The sequence below is a fragment of the Carassius carassius genome, chromosome 13 (assembly GCF_963082965.1).
Source record: "Carassius carassius chromosome 13, fCarCar2.1, whole genome shotgun sequence".
NCBI classification, from domain to species: Eukaryota; Metazoa; Chordata; class Actinopteri; order Cypriniformes; family Cyprinidae; genus Carassius; species Carassius carassius.
Window position 1 is genome coordinate 19,201,593 of NC_081767.1, and position 17,360 is coordinate 19,218,952.

General features: G+C 38.7%; 1 protein-coding gene across 1 annotated transcript in view; it reads left to right on the forward strand.

Annotated features, from left to right (window-relative positions):
• Window positions 1-14,891, forward strand: part of sipa1l3 (signal-induced proliferation-associated 1 like 3) — an 82,267-nt gene extending 67,376 nt beyond the window's left edge. The window contains exons 12-23 of the mRNA XM_059564856.1: window positions 4,476-4,712; window positions 4,825-5,001; window positions 6,883-7,004; window positions 7,838-7,950; window positions 8,041-8,483; window positions 10,975-11,181; window positions 11,282-11,444; window positions 11,544-11,730; window positions 11,825-11,974; window positions 12,660-12,786; window positions 13,129-13,210; window positions 14,624-14,891. Coding sequence (XP_059420839.1) covers window positions 4,476-4,712; window positions 4,825-5,001; window positions 6,883-7,004; window positions 7,838-7,950; window positions 8,041-8,483; window positions 10,975-11,181; window positions 11,282-11,444; window positions 11,544-11,730; window positions 11,825-11,974; window positions 12,660-12,786; window positions 13,129-13,210; window positions 14,624-14,770 — 2,155 coding nt within the window. The 3' untranslated portion in view covers window positions 14,771-14,891. The remainder of the gene's footprint in view (window positions 1-4,475; window positions 4,713-4,824; window positions 5,002-6,882; window positions 7,005-7,837; window positions 7,951-8,040; window positions 8,484-10,974; window positions 11,182-11,281; window positions 11,445-11,543; window positions 11,731-11,824; window positions 11,975-12,659; window positions 12,787-13,128; window positions 13,211-14,623) is intronic.
• The last annotated feature ends 2,469 nt before the right edge of the window (window positions 14,892-17,360 follow it).

The following is a 17,360-nucleotide window of genomic DNA, read 5'->3' on the forward strand; positions in this document are numbered from 1 at the left end:
TTCATTCCGCTTGGATAAATTATTAATGGAGAACACCATAAAAGACTGTCGGACTCCAGCCTGTCTCATAGTCTAGAGACAAGAGCGTCGACTGCTTCCTTCATTCGGTGTACTGCTGCCTAAGATGTTCCAGAGAGCATCAAATCTGTTAGGCCTGTTTTAAAAAATGACAGATCTACAATTACAATGCAGCCCAGGTAAATTTCTTGTGAAATCCTGGAATCCTTTTCTTTGAATAAGACAGAAAACATCAAATATAAATCCCGTCAGTGTTTCCACTTTCACAGACTAGACGTTCTGAAGACAGATGAAGGCAGGAACCACAACTCAGCAATAGTCATTCTGTACAGAAAACCGCAGATTTAAGCTTAAAATCTGGGCAGCAGCAGATTTCAGATCTGACAGGGCTGTTGTTGTTGTTGTTTTTTTGCACTTTGCACCCCTCTGGAGACCCATTCTTGTTTTGGAAAGATTAATGACGAGCCTCGTTGCAGAATTAATGCTACTTGTTATAAACGCCCGTCGGCTGGAACCCCTCTGACATAATTCAACGATTCAGTTTCACTGTTTTTATATGTGATACAAAAACACTACATGTATCTTCATACAAGAGGGAAAAAGCTTTTATTTCTCGCACTCGTACCTCCTCTTTGTCTGATGCAACACTCACACAAACACACACACACAGGCACTCACCAGATTTTGAGAACGTTGGCAGACGCCTCAGTTCTTGGGGGAACAGTGAGTGGGAGTGTTAGAGAGAGAGAGAGAGGGGGACAGAGAGAAAGAGAGTGTTAGAAGAGAAGAGGAGAGAGGGATGGAAGAGTTTACTAATGAAAACAGTGATTATGTGAAGCCTCAATTTTGCTGCATCGAAAAGGTATGTATGCAGGCACATCTAAACTTCCTATTTTGGCCTTCAAAATCAAAATGCAATTTTTTATATTTTATATTCTTAATGCACATTGTGTTCCACATCGCATGTTTGACAGTTTAGCGTCGCATGACTCAGAACTTTCTTCTGAGTGGCTGCTGTTAGGGGCTAATTACTCAGCAGCGTGTTAGCGGGACATGTTCGCCGTTGTGGTTAAACTCCTTTTGAGATGTTCTCTCTCGCGCACACATGCATCCCAACACCTCCCACCCACACCGTGCCGTGGAACGAAAGAGCGTGCTAATTGCATGCTTCGACATGCTTGTCTTTCCGTCATTCGATCTCTTTTGTTTTCCCTCCTCTGTTTGTATCTGTTTTCTTCTCAGTGGTCCAGCCTCTGTTTGTCGAGGAGTGCCAGGGGAGCAGATTGCATGAGACTAAAGCCTGGAATCTGTGAAAAAGGGGCTAAAAATAAACAAATAAAGGGGTTTTAATTAAGAAATACGAGGCTGACAGGGAACGGGCGGCGTGTTTAGAATGCAGGGAAAGAATATAAAGACCGTAGATGCTGAGGCATGTCTGTGCGCCTCCTCGCTTGGAAACAAAGTGGGAGGACCACCCCTCCTCCTCTTTCTCTCTCCATCTCACCCTCCCTCTTTATCATTCCTCTTGTTATCATAGTGAAAGAGAGGATTGGATGGGTGGAGAGCAGAAATCTCTGTGTGTGTCCGGTTGTCAGGGCACGTTTGTACTTCAGCTGTCTGTCAGAGCCTCATGGCGCTGCCGTGGACATCCGATACAACAGTCTAGTCTACACTCGGAGGTTAGTGATGGGCTTGGAGACAAAGAGAGGATGGATGTGAAACACTGGAACTCAGTGTATTACAGCAATGAATGACACAGGAATGAAAATACTTGGACATGGTGAAGGTGTTGGACGGATAGATGGATGGATGGCAGTAAAAGAGGAGTGGTGAAGAGTGATGAAGAGGAAGATCTCCAGAACAGCAACCTGAGGCTGTGCTCGTGTATTTCACGCTCTGGGTTTTTCTAGCCTTTGTCCAAGCGTGGCTTTAGGAAGCGTTTATGTGTGCTGAGGACTTATTATGTAGTATTTTCTCAAGTGAATCACAATGTACAGTAGAATTCAAAAGTCTAAGACCACATTGAAAAAATTCATTTAATCCTAGAAAAACTAAATATGTAAGATTTGGGTTACGCTTTATTTTAAGGGTGTCCTTGTGTAATTTTTCATTTAAGAACTGAGTCATATAAATTCGCAACATGTACTTGCTATAGGGTTAGGATTAGGCTTAGTTGCATGTAATTATGCATATTTTACTATTATTACTGTAGTAAGTACATGTAATGTGTAACAGGGACACTGTAAAATAGTTTTACAAAGATTTATTTTAAGATTTGTACTTAAAAAAAAAAATGTAAATGGTGTATTATTTCAGTGTTCTGCAGCCCTGCACAACATGAGGAAAAAATAGGTTTGTTTATTAATTTGTTCCTTCATTTTAGCTGAATCGTGGACATTTAGTCTCCAATCATTTGGTCCTCTTAAACCCCTCCCCTTTCTAACAATCGATCACATGTTCGCATTCAGATCTTCCTCCATCCAATCAACAACAGATGGATAAAACCCTACTACTTTCTCTACTTTGTTTTCATCGTGACTTTTAATTGTGGCCATGATTTAATCAGATAAAGGGAACCAATTCTTAAATCGACTCCACAATCTAATGATTAGAACGCGATCATCGGCTTTTACATAAACGGCTGCTATTATCACAACAAAAGGAGCCAAGCAAAAACAAAAAGTGAATTTAATTTCTCATTTCAAATGCTATGCTCATAATACAGTTTGTAGTGAAAGATGTTGCATTAAATTAAAATGCAAAAAAAAAAAAGAGTGGTCTCAGACTTTAGGGCATCTTTGTAGGTGACAGGTTTAAATAAACATGGGTTTTACCAGTACAGTTGATAGGTAGTATTAAGTTAACATCTATACACCCTCCGTGTCCTCGTGGTCTTCAGAAGAGAGTTTGTTGCTGTATTAGACAGCAGTGCTGTGGAGTCTGCTGTGTTTTCCACTCTCCCCCTCCTCCTCTCACTCTCCTCATTCCTTCCTTTTGTCTTGTTTTTGGCTTTCTGACTCTCGGTTTGTCTGTATTTTTTTCCCTCTCTGTGGATGGAGAGATTATAATAGCAGCATACAATGAAGATGATGATGTATGAAATATAGATGTCAATGGGCAGAAGGTGCTACTGGAGTAAAGGTTGGAATATCAGGTGAATTGTGGGGCTTTGGTTATTTTTTGCTGGTGGCTGGATGTCTAGGATAGCAGTGCTTTAATGGACTTCCTGTTCTTGTAACCATACACTACTGGTAAGATTTTTTTAATGTTATAAAGAAAGCCTCTTATGCTAGCCAAGGATGCATTGATTTGATCAATAAACACTAAAATTGTTAAATCATATGACTGTTTCTGTTGTAGTGTATTTTAAAATGTAATTAACTCCTGTGATGCCAGAGCTGAATTTCCAGCTATCTACCATGATTTCTGACCTTTTTTTTTTTTTTTTTGGAAACCGGTGCATTTTTTTTCTCTAGATTCTTTGATGAAAAGATGGCTCAGAAGAATGGTATTTACTTGAAAAAGTCGGGTTTTTCTTTACATTATAGATGTTTTTATTGTCACTTTTGATCAGTTGAATGCATCTTTGCTGAATAAAAGAACTGACCCTAAACGTTTGAAACGGTACTGATGAAGTTTTGAATGATTTAGTCAGGAAATGTGCTGACCCCTTTTGCTGATAAACTAAATAAGGGTAGATGAGTCTGATAAAGTTGATGTTTAGAAGAAAGACAGTTACCTTGACTTGAGTCCTTGTGTGAAAGTGCTGACACTCTGACACAGAGTGGGTTTCGTTTTCTCATCATCATCAGAAAGCAGAGAGACCCAGAGGGATTTGCCTGTTTAGACAGGAAAAGACTGACTTGCTAAATGACCAGCCACAAAAATTACTTTTGCTTTCTAAAATGCAAACCTTAATAAACCAGCGTGGATATGTGTAGTAATAATAATAATGATGTATTGCAAATAAAATAATGGCATGGCAGTTTCGGAAGCTGCAACTATGATCACTGTTGTGTAAGGGTTCCCAGAGGTTTTAATATATTTATTTATATTTTTATTATCTACTGTTCAAAAGTTTGGAATCAGTGAGATATTTAAGTAATTGATACATGTCATTAATTACATAATGCATTTAACAAAGATGCATGAAATTGATCAGAATTGACATCTATAATGCAAGAAAAGATTTCTATTTTCAAATAAATGCTGTTTTTTTGCACGTTCTATTTATCAGAATCCTGAAAGAATCTGTTTAAAAAATATTAAGCAGCACAACTGTTTTCAACATTGATTTCTGAAGGACGGGGCGACACTGAAGACTGGAGTCATTTTAAAATATAGAACAGTTATTTGAAAATATTTTTAAGACCAACCAAACATTTGGAGAGTAGTGAGTACTTAGTTATTTACATATTTAAAAATGAATAATGTATGGAATGATTGTGTGTTTGTAGGGGCTGTACAGAGGAGTACAAGATGAAGATGATGGAGCAGAAGGGAGAAGCGGAGCCAGTGGCTGCAGGCTATCGTGCTGGGCAGCAAACCCAAGTGTGGCGCTGGGACAGCCCCCCTAGTACACACAGCTCTGCTCAGCGCTGGACCCCCAGCGGACCCCCACCAGTTCCCAGCCGTACACACAAAGCTCTGGTCCCCATTCCATACAGAGAGCCCCAACACATTTCTGCAAAACGGTGAGACATTTAGACATATAGTTAAAATCTCAGGGAAACTTCACTATTGGGCAGGTCTTTTGGCTTTGTTTTTTTTCTCATTTGCTTTTTCGGTCTCCTGTCCTTCCCACAGGCCTGTCAGTTACCCAGAGAACCATTACAGTGTGTCTCCTCTTGGCGGGGACAGAGGGATGCCATACAGAAACCCCTCTGCTAGTTTCTCCAGTCCAGGCTCTGGGTTCAGCTCCACAGCACTGGGGGTCCCGGGACTCAGCGGACCCTTTGTCCACTATAAAACCACTCGAGACGGGTCAGTTGTTTTGTTTTGTTTTCCGAAGCGTTTGGGTTCAGTACATTGCAACACTTTCCCCTAACTGACTTGTCTGTCATTTTAGTTCAGAATATATTCTGCGAGAGATTCACGTACTAAAAATCATAGATGAGCCAATCATTGGCAACTAGAGCTAAATTATTTTTTTTTCAGCATTTTAAAAAACTTATCTGACAAGATGCAATGAACTTCCCAGCTCTGTTTGCTGTCAGAGACATTATTGACAAATCTGTATTGCTTTCATTTAATGTTAAACTACGGGGAACTGATACAGCAGAAGCTGTAAATGCTGGTGAGGTTAGAAATGAACATCTTCAGGCGCTGTTTACCGTCATGAGTGGGTGTGTCTGATGGGGAAATGAGAGGCTGCGGTTGAGGCATGTATCAGCTAGACCTAGACTGCTGCTGATTCACAAGCCTATTATGTGTTTGTGTATGATTGTATGTGTGTATAAAGCAGAGCTCATGGCATGTACAGACCTTCATAGATGGTTAGCTGCCCTGTTCAACCAGAGGAGCTTGCTGGGAATGTTTGGGGGTTTTTGAAGTTAACATACACTGAATTTTTCACAATAAAATCAAGGAACAAGAATAATCATGTTGTCATCTTTGTATTTTTCCCTTTTTTAGTGTTTACCAGTCACATACATTCATATTTAATGTAATAAAAAATGGGTCATAGTCATAGATTAGCATATCCTGGTTGTTCTGCATCTAATTAGGACTCGACACCGTCCTCATGAAAAACACCTCAAATATTTATAGAGCACACGAAGGGCTTTATTAGCAAGATAATTCAGATGATTGTGCTTCTGAACCATAAATCAATATGGGAACCTGTTTGTTTGCACATATTTTACTAGTCTTGTAGCGAACATTTAATCTGTGCAATCAAGTTAATCTACAGAAATAACTAGTCTTCATAATCTTTAGTCAACACTTGAAAATTTGCTTCCCTTCTGGAATGGTGCTCATTTTCTGCTGACATCAGTTTTACAGCAAGAGGCAGAACAATCTTAACCCTTCTTCCCCAACCTTCAGCTTTCTGCCAGCTAGATATTATGAGGAATTCAAGTCCCATCCTCTAATAATGCAATATTCCGTTTCACTTGGAAATACATTTTAATACTAAAGTCAGTTGCAAGTTCCAGCTCACACAGTAGTTTCCCTTGAATGTGTCGACAGTTTAAAGTGCATTAGAGCGATATAAAGAGATGTTGGGGTACTGTGTGAGTCTGTTAGTATTTCACACTGACTCTGCTTATGATGGTGATTCAGAGAGATCTGCTAATGTGTGCTATTATTAGTCCCATCAGATGAAGTCATACATCATCGCTCAAACCCACAAGGTGACAAGTGACAGAACACCTGGGTTGCAACAGACTCTGGATTCAATGTGGCATTTTGTGTATGATGCAGAATTTGTTGCGTCATACCAAATAAAATGTTTGGATTATCTTCTTTTAAAGTCAGCAGGAAATGAAAATTTACCCTACTTTCTAAATGGATGTTGTATCTTATTGTCAACAATTCCTCCATGCATGTTTCTTTTTTTTTTTTTTTTTTTACATTTTATTTGACCTTGAAGGTTTAATCAGAATATCACAGCGACGAACGAACCCTTTCCGCGATCCAGTAAATTCTGATGACTAAAATCACATCCCTTGTTATCTGTGAACTGCTCTAAGCATTTTCCACTGTTTTGCTAACTCTAACCACATGTCCCTCTTCTAAAACACTGCTCTCCAATGAAATGCCGGCCAGCCTAAACCGAGTGGTCAGAATTGAGCTGGTTAACATGGTATAGTAAGTTAAATAAGAATATATTTAATAAGATGTTAATATTTGTTGTGTGTGTAGGTTTGGGTCAGTCCAGCGGCCTCTCCAGCCGTTTGATCCACACGTTACTGTCGATGTCTCGAGTGGAGAATCATCATCTGGCTTCACAAGCCAAGAAAGCACGATGGAGCGCAACAAGTCAGGTAAGCAAACACACATAATGCAGATACTATTATGAAGAACAAAAACTACTGTACTGTAAATGTGTATTGTGTACCGCCCCATTACTGAGTGAACTCTGCCCTCTGCTGGACACACTGAAAACATTGACTGCTTCACAAAAACCTCAGGGTTTCACTGGTGATCACTGGTCATCGTTCAGGCATAAATAGAGTCTGATCAGTGTTGTTGTTTTTGTTTTTTTCTTTTAAATTGAAATAAATAAAAATGTTAATATTACATGGAAAAACTTTTACTTAAAATATTTTTTAGAAATATTTCCTAAATATTTTGTAATTTAGATTATTAATTACAATCATCAATTTACATTGAATGATGTTTATACCATTGTTTGATGCAACTGCATGCCGTATTTTTATATGAAAAGAAGTAAGGTGAAAACTAACTGAAAAACTTGTAGTGGTTTTCTATAGTATAAAGTCTCAAATCTCAACAATAAATCGGATTGGTTTCTTCTTTAAATTATAAAAAAGTAAAAATATGAATGGTATTATAATGTTATACTAAAATTAAAATAATGGGAAAACCCTTAAAATAACACGTAGAAAGAAAAATGCATCTTAACGCATAAGGACTTTGACCGATTAATGGCTGCTTTGAACGATTGCATAATTGTGGCATACATAATCCTAATCTCGATTAGAAATTTGATTAATTGTGCAGCCCTATTTAAAAGTGTATATGACATTTTAAAAGATTAATTATTGCTTTAGTTTGAAACTTTTAAAGGGCATGAAAACAGTTTTGTGTCTGTGTGAATTGGACTTTATCCCATATGCGTTTGTGTGTTGTACAGAGCAACTGTGGCATCTTCCTGTTTCATCACGAGGTGTGACAGTGGGCTCAGCTCCGAGAAGACAGACTCGACAGGACGTTGCAGGGAAGGACTCTCCAAACCGCCACTCTAAGGTAAGAGGTCATCCTCATCATTAGGGCAACCAGGAAGTATTGTCATTTGGCCCTTGTGTACTAATCACTCTTCCTCCTGCTCTCTCTCAGGGTGAGGCACACTATTCCAGTCACTCCAGCAGTAACACGCTCTCCAGCAATGCTTCCAGCAGTCACAGCGACGAGCGCTGGTTTGACAGCGTGGGAGGTGGGGTTTCTGGTGCCCTGAGTGACCCCTCAGACCCCGACCCTGACCCCATGGGCAAGGGAGGGTCCAATGACAGTGGCATCGATGCATCTCTTTACACACCAAGTCCTAACACTAAAGGAGCCAAACCTAGCCGAAGCCTAGCAGGAACCCCACATAAACCTCTGCATGGCTCTGCTACATACAGCGGCTTGCAGGAGCTGTCCGGAGCGGGAGGGTGGGCGGCAGGAGAGGGTCACCGCAGGGAGTCGTCACCCGTCATTGCATCAGCCAATCAAAGCAAGAACTATCGCACACGCACATTCCCCCCTCCTGGATCAGCTAATGTCGACAACTTCAAACCAAGGTATTGTATTTATATCAGTGTTTAAAAGTTTGGGGTCAGTAAGATTATTATTATTTTTTTAAAGAAATAAATAGTTTTATTTAGCAAGGATGCATTAATTAATGACAGTAAATACATTTATAATGTTACAAAAGATTACTATTTTAAATTAATGCTGTTCTTTTGAACTTTCTATTCATCAAAGAATTAAAAAATATTACAGTTTACGCATAAAACCGTTTTAACACTGATATTGATAAGAAATATTTTTTGAACACCAATTGAGAATATCAGAATGTTTTCTGAAGGATCATGTGACACTGAAGACTGGAGTAATGTCTGCTGAAAATTCGGCTTTACCTTCACAGGAAAAAAATAACTGGAAAAAAAAAATGTGTCTTTGACCAATAAATGCAGTTTCGATTTAAACATTAGAGACTTTTAAAAACATTACAAAAATCGTACTGATCCCAAACTTTTGAATGTCACTTTATAAACATAGCAAAGCACAATAAACATATGGGATAATTAAAAAACTTTAACATAAAAAAAAAAATGTTGCCATAGAAACTAAATGAAACAAAATAAGTTGAAGTACTACAATAAAAACTTTTAAATGCTAGTGCATAGAGCTGTAGTCAAGTCCAGCTTTGTCGAGTCCAAGTCAAGTCCAAGTCCAGGACTAGTCGAGACCGAGTCAAGACCGAGTCCAAATGAGAGAAAAAAGGGTCCTCTTCAAGACCATATACTTAACTACTGATAATGTTTGTGATGCGAGAGACAGCATATCTCCTATTCTAAGAAAATAGTTTTACATAATTTTTTGTAATGATCAAAAAGCATGTGCAAAGTAACAACTCTGTAGGACAGGGGTTTCAAAACTAGATCCTGGATGGCCAATGTCCTGAAAAGTTTAGCTCCAACTGGCCTTAACACACCTGGAAGATTAGTGTGTCTAGTAAGAGCTTGATTAGCTGGTTCAAGTGTGTATAATTATTTTGTTAAAGCTAACAGGGGCTTAGGCTACGATATAATAAGAATGAATGGAATAAGCACAGCGCGCTCACCAATCAAACAGCAGCGTTGCGTGTCTCAGTCTCTCAAAAACCAAACCAGTTCTCTCTCTTGTACTTGTCCTACATGTTTGCATCTTTACCTTTTGCTGGTTTGCGCGGCACACACACATCTGTTTAGTGAAGTTCATTAACAATAAAACTAGCTTTAAGTGTTCTGCTTAATGAAAATGTGCGCATTGAATGGATTCAGTCATGTTCAAATGATCACTAAACGTTTGTCATGACATCTCTCTGCTTGCATGATAAATATTATTTTAGAAATTAATTATTATTTTAGTTTAACACGACATACTTGTTCAGTGATAACTACGAAAAAAAATATAAAAAGTCATAACGGTCTTATCAAGTATCTGTACGATGTTGTATCCGAATGCAGATAGGAAAAATGTTGTGATTGTTACAGATACAAATACTGGCTGTTACATGAAAATGTAAATATGTAATGTCATAATTATAAAGTTTTTAAAATTTACATATGTAATTGTTGCATAAGGCTATACACTAATAAGCGTTTATTGATAAAAAAAAACTATTTAATGTGTTTTCATTTACAATAGCACTCAAGCATTTTTTATTTTAAAAATCGACTAGTAGAAATCTCTTGCAACCCCTATACTGTACAACAATAATTAGTATTTCATTATTGTAAAGGGTACGTTTAAGGCTATCTAGGTGTAGGTGTAAATATAACACAATCTAACAGGTAGAAAATTAAATTAGAAACATCTGAACTTTTCAGGTCGCAGTAAGTGCACCGCTGCTCATGAACATCCTTTCCCGGAACAAAACTGAAAGCTAAGATGGAGAAACAGATGATCGTAGCTGTACAAGGATAGCCATTTTTTAAATGAATCTATTAGCAGAGCTACTACAAGGGATTTTTAGTGCTGGAAATCCATGTATTCTTTGCTGAAACTTCTGCGTCTTCATGGAGAGCGGGTCATGGTTGCCTAGCAACAGCAGACGCCACTGGAGCGCAAGCGCAGATTACAGAGTGCTTTGGAAATAAGGAGAGTGGCGCGCCTAGCGTTTTCCACACGTTTTCAGTCGTGACATCATGCAAATGTGGTTTTGTTTTGAAGGAGATTTTTTTTTTTTTTTTTTTTTTTTTTTTTTTTTTTTTGCTGGACTTGGTCGAGACCAACTAGAAGACTTGGCGAGTCCAATGGCCAAGTCCGAGACAAGTCCGAGTGCAAATGCAACGAGTCCGAGACGACAGAAAAATGTCTCGAGTCCGGACTCGAGTACTACAGCCCTACTAGTGCATCTTGATAAACATAATGAAGCACAACACACATATGGGATAATTCAGGTCTGATTGACATTATTATGCCTGCAATTATAGCATGTTATAAATGTGTTTTTCAGTGCTGATGATTCAGTATAATCCTGACATACGAATATTAATTGTGTGTATTTTTGTTTCTGGGATTTAGGACCTGCTATACCCCTCAAGGGTACAAGACCCCTGCTGTGGCCGATAAACCCAGGCCTTTCAGATCTTCAACGGTCACACCCACATCAGGCTTTGGCCAGCTCTCAAGCTCCGCCCCCAAGTCATTTAGTAAAAGCAAGAGTACATGGCAACAGGAGGAGAACATCACAGCAACCAGCACCACCTCCACTGACAGCAACAGCAACAAGTGTGTGTTTGTGTATTTCACGTTTATGAGAAGGCTGATGGATTATGAAATAGATGCATGACATCTGAATCTTGGTCCTGAGTATTATGTGTGCTTTCAGGCAGGTGGATACGAACAGTAAGAATGTGTTCGGACAGCCCCGGTTACGTGCCTCTCTGAGGGACCTGCGCTCACCACGCAGATCTCATAAGAGCACTGTTGAGGACGACTTGAAAAAGCTCATCATCATGGACAACCCGGCAGAGACACCATCACGGGATGCGGTCAGCATGCACAAACAACCCTAAACTTAGTCAGAAAATGCTTATTCACATGACAATCTATCGAACTCATTTGTGCGTTGTGTTTGTGCTCCTCTACAGTCTCCTCATCGGACCTTGCAACGCACTTTCTCAGATGAGAGTCTGTGCAGTGGACGGAGAGATTCTAGTTATGCAAGCACGCCTCTTTTTGAAGGACAAGTGCCGCCCAGTGACCTTCTCTTCACCTGCACGCTGCCTACTCGCCGCCACAACACCAATCATGGAGCCCTCATTCCTAGTAAGAAAGGTAGGTGACATTTGCTTGTCACAGTCAGTTGATAAGCTTTTACTCTTATCTACTAATAGCTTTGGGGTAAACGGTCAAATTTTTGTTTTTCCAGTACCGTTGTCTGCATCAGAATTATCTCTAACTGAGGTGAGGGATAAGGTTCCACCTCTCAGAAGACTGGACCCTGGACTCATGCCGCTTCCTGACACTGCCTGTGGTCTAGAGTGGTCCAGCTTAGTTAATGCAGCCAAAGCATATGAAGGTATGAGGCAGTGTTTGTCCGACACGTCTGATTCTAAAGTCAAACTAAGATACTTGAAGTTATGGGAGCCCATTTAATGTTTTGGTTAATCATAATTATTAAATAATAAAGTACATCCATAAAAATTGTGAAGTCGATAATTCTCTTTTTTTTTTCTCCATCGTGACTTATGTATTTTTATTTCACAATTTCAATTTTGACATTTTATATCATAATTCAGACTTTATCTTAATGTCAAGTTTTCATCTGATTTCAACAATTTATTTTTATTTTTATTTTTTCATTTCGACTTCGACGTCTCATAATTTTTACCTTTTAAGTCATCATTTTGACTTTTTATCGCATAATTGCAACTTTTTGTCTCCCAATTCTTTACTTTTTGGTCATGATTATAATTTACCAAAGCATGATTTTCTTTTTCTCATTTAGCAGAAATGGGCTTCCTTATAAAGCGGATTTCATACTTTCTCCTTACCTAATTTAATATACATTGACTATAAGTAAGACATTTGTAGGAAGAATCCACTGAAGAGTATAAACACTGTGACTCTGTATGGTTTACCTTTAAGTTTTTTTTTGTTTTGTTCTTGAACAATCCCATTAATAAGTATAAAAAGGCTGTAAGTATAAAGGCTATGTAGTATAAAATCATCATAATCTGAATGATTAAATCTGTTTTTTTCAGTGCAAAGAGCTGTTTCTTTATTTTCATTGTCTGAGTCTCATGCGGGCGGCAGTGAGTTGAGACCGGTCATCAGCCCGGTGCATTTCCACACGCCACAGACTCCTCGCACCACTCCTACTTTCAGCAGGTAAGAGGCACACACATACCCCTGTACTGTAGCAAGGTACAACTTAATTAACTGCTTTACGTTTTTCAGGTAGGCATAACAGTAATATTCAGGTACAGAAATACCACAGAAATTGAATAATCTATTTAACTTTTGAGCACCTGAATGTTTTAAATCATAAGACTCAAAAGAAAGTGCAACTGATACATTTCGTCATCTGTCCTGAGCGTCTTCCATGCTGAAATATTTGCTGGAATTTCCCGTATTACAAGCGCGGAAATTGCAGGAACCAGTAGAATTATGAATATCATTTATATTCTAGGATACTGGTTTTCATTTGGTTTTCATTTGTGCCTATTGCAGTGAAGAGGTTCCTAATGACCTGTCTGGGCGACTGTATCATCTGGAAGTCATGCTGAAACAGCTGAACAGTGATCTGGAAAAAGTGAGTTACACTGAATAAACCTGACCAGTGCAGCACAGGTCCACTAGGGACGGGGTTTTGAGTCATTTTGTTGCCGAGTATACAAACACATAATGTAGTTGGTTACAGGAAAATGTTAATTTAATTTTAAATTAAGTTGAAATGTGATACATTTGTACCACCAGGTTTCACTTTGTGTTTTCTTTTCACCATGAAAGCGAGTCCTTGTCCAGTGGGGTGTGTGAACAAGCATATCAATTATCAATATAGCGCTGCAGGGATGATGTGTTTTTCTAGGCCAACCCAGTAGTTGACATCATACTGGTTCCTTCAACAAAAAACCAGTAGCATTTTTCCATTGGCTTTTGCGACGTTGAAGAAAAACAACAACAACAACGTGACATAAGGTTTATGATTCTTTTACAAATTAACATAACTTTTATTAATTTTGAAGCCTAAATAAAAAGCCAAAGTTAGACTGTTTCAGGGGTCGTTTACACAACAACATTTTCAGCCAAAAACGGTAAACTTTTAATGCGTTTCGCCTGTTCGTTTACATGACAGCAGCATTTTGAGAACTGAAAATGCATATTTTGTCACCGTTGTCAATACCGTGTTAAACACCCAATACGGGAAGCTTTCAAAATGTATTGCGCGTGTGTAGTACGTGTTGGGTATGTGGACATGTGCAGTACGTGTTGATTTTAAAGGCAAGTGCGAACAAACATACACAACAATGGCGGAGTACATTGTACTGTTGTTGCTGCTCACGAGTTTGCTAATGCTTCTTCAGCAAAGTGTTGATTTACTTCACCACTATTACAACCAACAGAGAAGACACATCATATAATCATCACTTCCCTACAGGTACTGTTTACTAACAAGGTGACAGCGGCAACTACTGGCCTGACATGCATAATACAGCATTTTGGCGGATATGTGTAAACGCGAATCATTTTGAAAACGTTGTGGTGTATATGTGAAAATTTTTAAAAACAATAGGGAAAAACCTTTCAGTTTTTGACTAAATCGTTGTCGTGTGAACGTAGCATCTCTTTATTTAAAAATCGACACATTGGAAAGCTTGAGTTTAGTGATCTCCGGTGCAAGTGGGGCATTATTGGTGTACTTTGGTTGTGGAATAAATGTGAAAATATCTCCTGCAGCACTTATAATGGCACATTTGGATTTCACACATATCCACTGTGGCACCCAATTCACTTTTGAAAGCGAGATTTAAGTGAAGAATTCAGTAGAAATACATACCTACAACATCATAATCCATTATATCCCAAATAGAGTCCATTTGTGAAGTCTAAATATTGTTTTATAGTGGATTAGTTGGTGCAGAACAAGTACTCGACTAGCTGATGACATTATTGTAATTATGCTTCTCTCTTCCCTCATCTGTTCCTTCCTGTCCCACGCTCTCAGGAGAAACAGGACAAGGTAGTGTTGTTAGCAGAGATGGCTAATCTAAGGCAGAACAACCAGCGTCTGCAGGAGGAATCGCACTCAGCCAGTGAACAGCTCCGCAAGTTCAGTAAAATCCTATCCTCCACCATGCCCGAAAGGAAATGACTGTTCCCTTTCATTTGAGAGAAGATGAGAGGAGATCTTCACGTACCTGCACTTTGCCTAATATGGCATGTTAAATGCCAACAGCTAATTTAATTCCCAGTCTCTTATCATCCAGTACATCCACTGTCTGCCAGCTCGTCCTCACCTCACACCATACTGTCAGCTTTATGAAAGTGCGACGGAGGGAAACCGAAAGAGGTGATGTGGGTCTGCCTGATGACTTGAGACTTCAAAGCTTTAACTTAAAGCCGGTACAGAAGTACAAATGTCTATTTTTAAACAAACAAACAAGCTATCTCCTCATCTGATCGAACTACTTTCGGAACTATTTTCTCGTAGATTTATTTTTGTACTCGACGAGTCGACACTAAGCTTGAGAGACGCTAGACGTCAGAGAGGCCTATTTACTGCACAGTCAGCTCAACAGCCAAAACAAAAAAAAGCAACCGAAAATCTAAACTTGAGCCACGCGAGAGATCCTACCTTTCCCAACACGCTGCGAGAAATCACGGTACTGTAATTGTGAGAAAAAGTACAGTGCCCTGGGAATGGTTTACAGATCACATGTCACTGTAAAGTATAATTCTACATCGCATAATCATGTGCAGGTACATTAAACGCTATTGTATTCATATTTATAGTGGCAGTTGTTCAAACCATCCTCATCTCAGCTGATTTATCATCCGACCGACTGAAATTCTGCAATAATGATCTTCACTTCTCCAGAGATGGAGAACCGCCACCACTTTCACGGACGTGATAGCAACCACTACTAAAACTGTGATGTTACATCCAAGTCTTTGATCGTTTCCTCTGTGCATGGACAGTGCCATGTGACAGGAAATGCCACTTGCTCTCTTATGTATGGTTTTGGCATAGCACTGTGTGTAAACTTGGGCTGTTCTGTCAGATTTGGACACTGTATATGTATATGCAAAGAAACCCTGGTCAGCGGTGTTCCATACAGACTCTATTTTTCTATCTGTATTTAGTTCAGGTTTATCAGGTGAAACGACTGTTGGCAATAGACGGCTGTTTTCAACTTCTAGAAAGATCATCGTGTTTACATACTAAGACGATCCGCAAAGTACTCGGTTATGCGCTCTGGAAAATCTTCAAGAGTAAGTGGAATAACAGTCAGGCCGGCTCGAACATGGTCAATCATGTACCCTGTGTTACTCTACATGTCTGCCTTAAAGTGGTCAGCTGTGACCAGTGATGTGACTCATATCAGCTCTCTCCATCCCTTTAACCTGATGTGACTGGAAAAAAAATCTCCTCCTCTCTCAGGACCCGTAAGCTGCCCTCTCAATGACCTGATCTACTCGTCTCTGACCGATCTATCCACGTAAAAAAAACAGAAGCACTGCAACAGTCGGTTGACTTAATTGTATTTGTCATCATAGCTATAAGTGAAAATATAATGTTTCTGCTCTGCTCAGATACACAAAAACAACTATATACATGCCTATTACAGTAACTAGCATTGTTTATTTATGGGGTGAGAGATACAAAGAAGACCTGACATCATTTATTGTACATATGGTGATTTTATACAGCTTTGAACTGCTGATAGATAGCATAACATGTTCTCCCCACAGCAAATTGAGGAAAAAGGAATAGTCCACCTAAAAATATTATTTATTCCCCCTCATGTTGTTCCAATCCTGTATGACTTTATTTCTTCTATGGAACATTAAAAAAACTATTTTGAAGAACGTTGGCAACTAAACAATTTTGGTTCCCATTGACTTCTATTGTATACTTCTCATTTCCACAGAAGAAAGCAAGTCATCCAGCTTTGGAAGAGCACGAGTAAATGGGATTAAAAGACTGAGTACATGGAAGCTTTTATTTATACATGGTTATTTTGGGCTTGTAAATTCAAATGGTCATATTATGATAAGCTCATTTGCCCCACTGTTTCAGATTTACTTTTTAGTTTAGTTCTGCAGATTAAATTTGTACTGTTTTATCAGAATCTCATCTCATTGCTGTGACTACAAGAAGTTCACCCACTGTGTGTTTTTCTGTTAATGAAGTGGGAGGTTTTGCTGACTCTTGGTGTCTCACTCAGTTCTGGGTTACTGGGTGTCATATCTACACCATGGATTGTCTTATGATTTCTGTTTGTATGTTTGTGTGAAAGTTGGGTGGAGGGGTTTTTATTGTGTTTTAGTTTTTTTATTTTTAAAAGGTAAATATGAGTAATATACTTGTGAAAACATCTATGTGCATCTGTGTTGCACATTCTTAAATCACGGCAAATTATATAGTCCAGCTTTAATATTTGAAGGTTTATTTTTTATGTGTAATATTTTGACTATTTATTTGGATTTCTTTTTCTTATTCTTTTTTTATACAGAAAGTCAAATTCACAGTGAAAATTACAAGGCTACAGATTTAGTAACATTTATTGGAGGGTACTGAGTTGATGTATTTTTTAGTTTGTACTTTATATTTTGTTTGATTCATGATCTTTTGTACAAAGCTGATTTTATCCTTTTCTTTTTAAAGAAACGATATTGTAATTCATCTTTTTGTCTCTGTTTCCATTAGCTTCATGCATGAAACAGTGGCTCTAATGTCT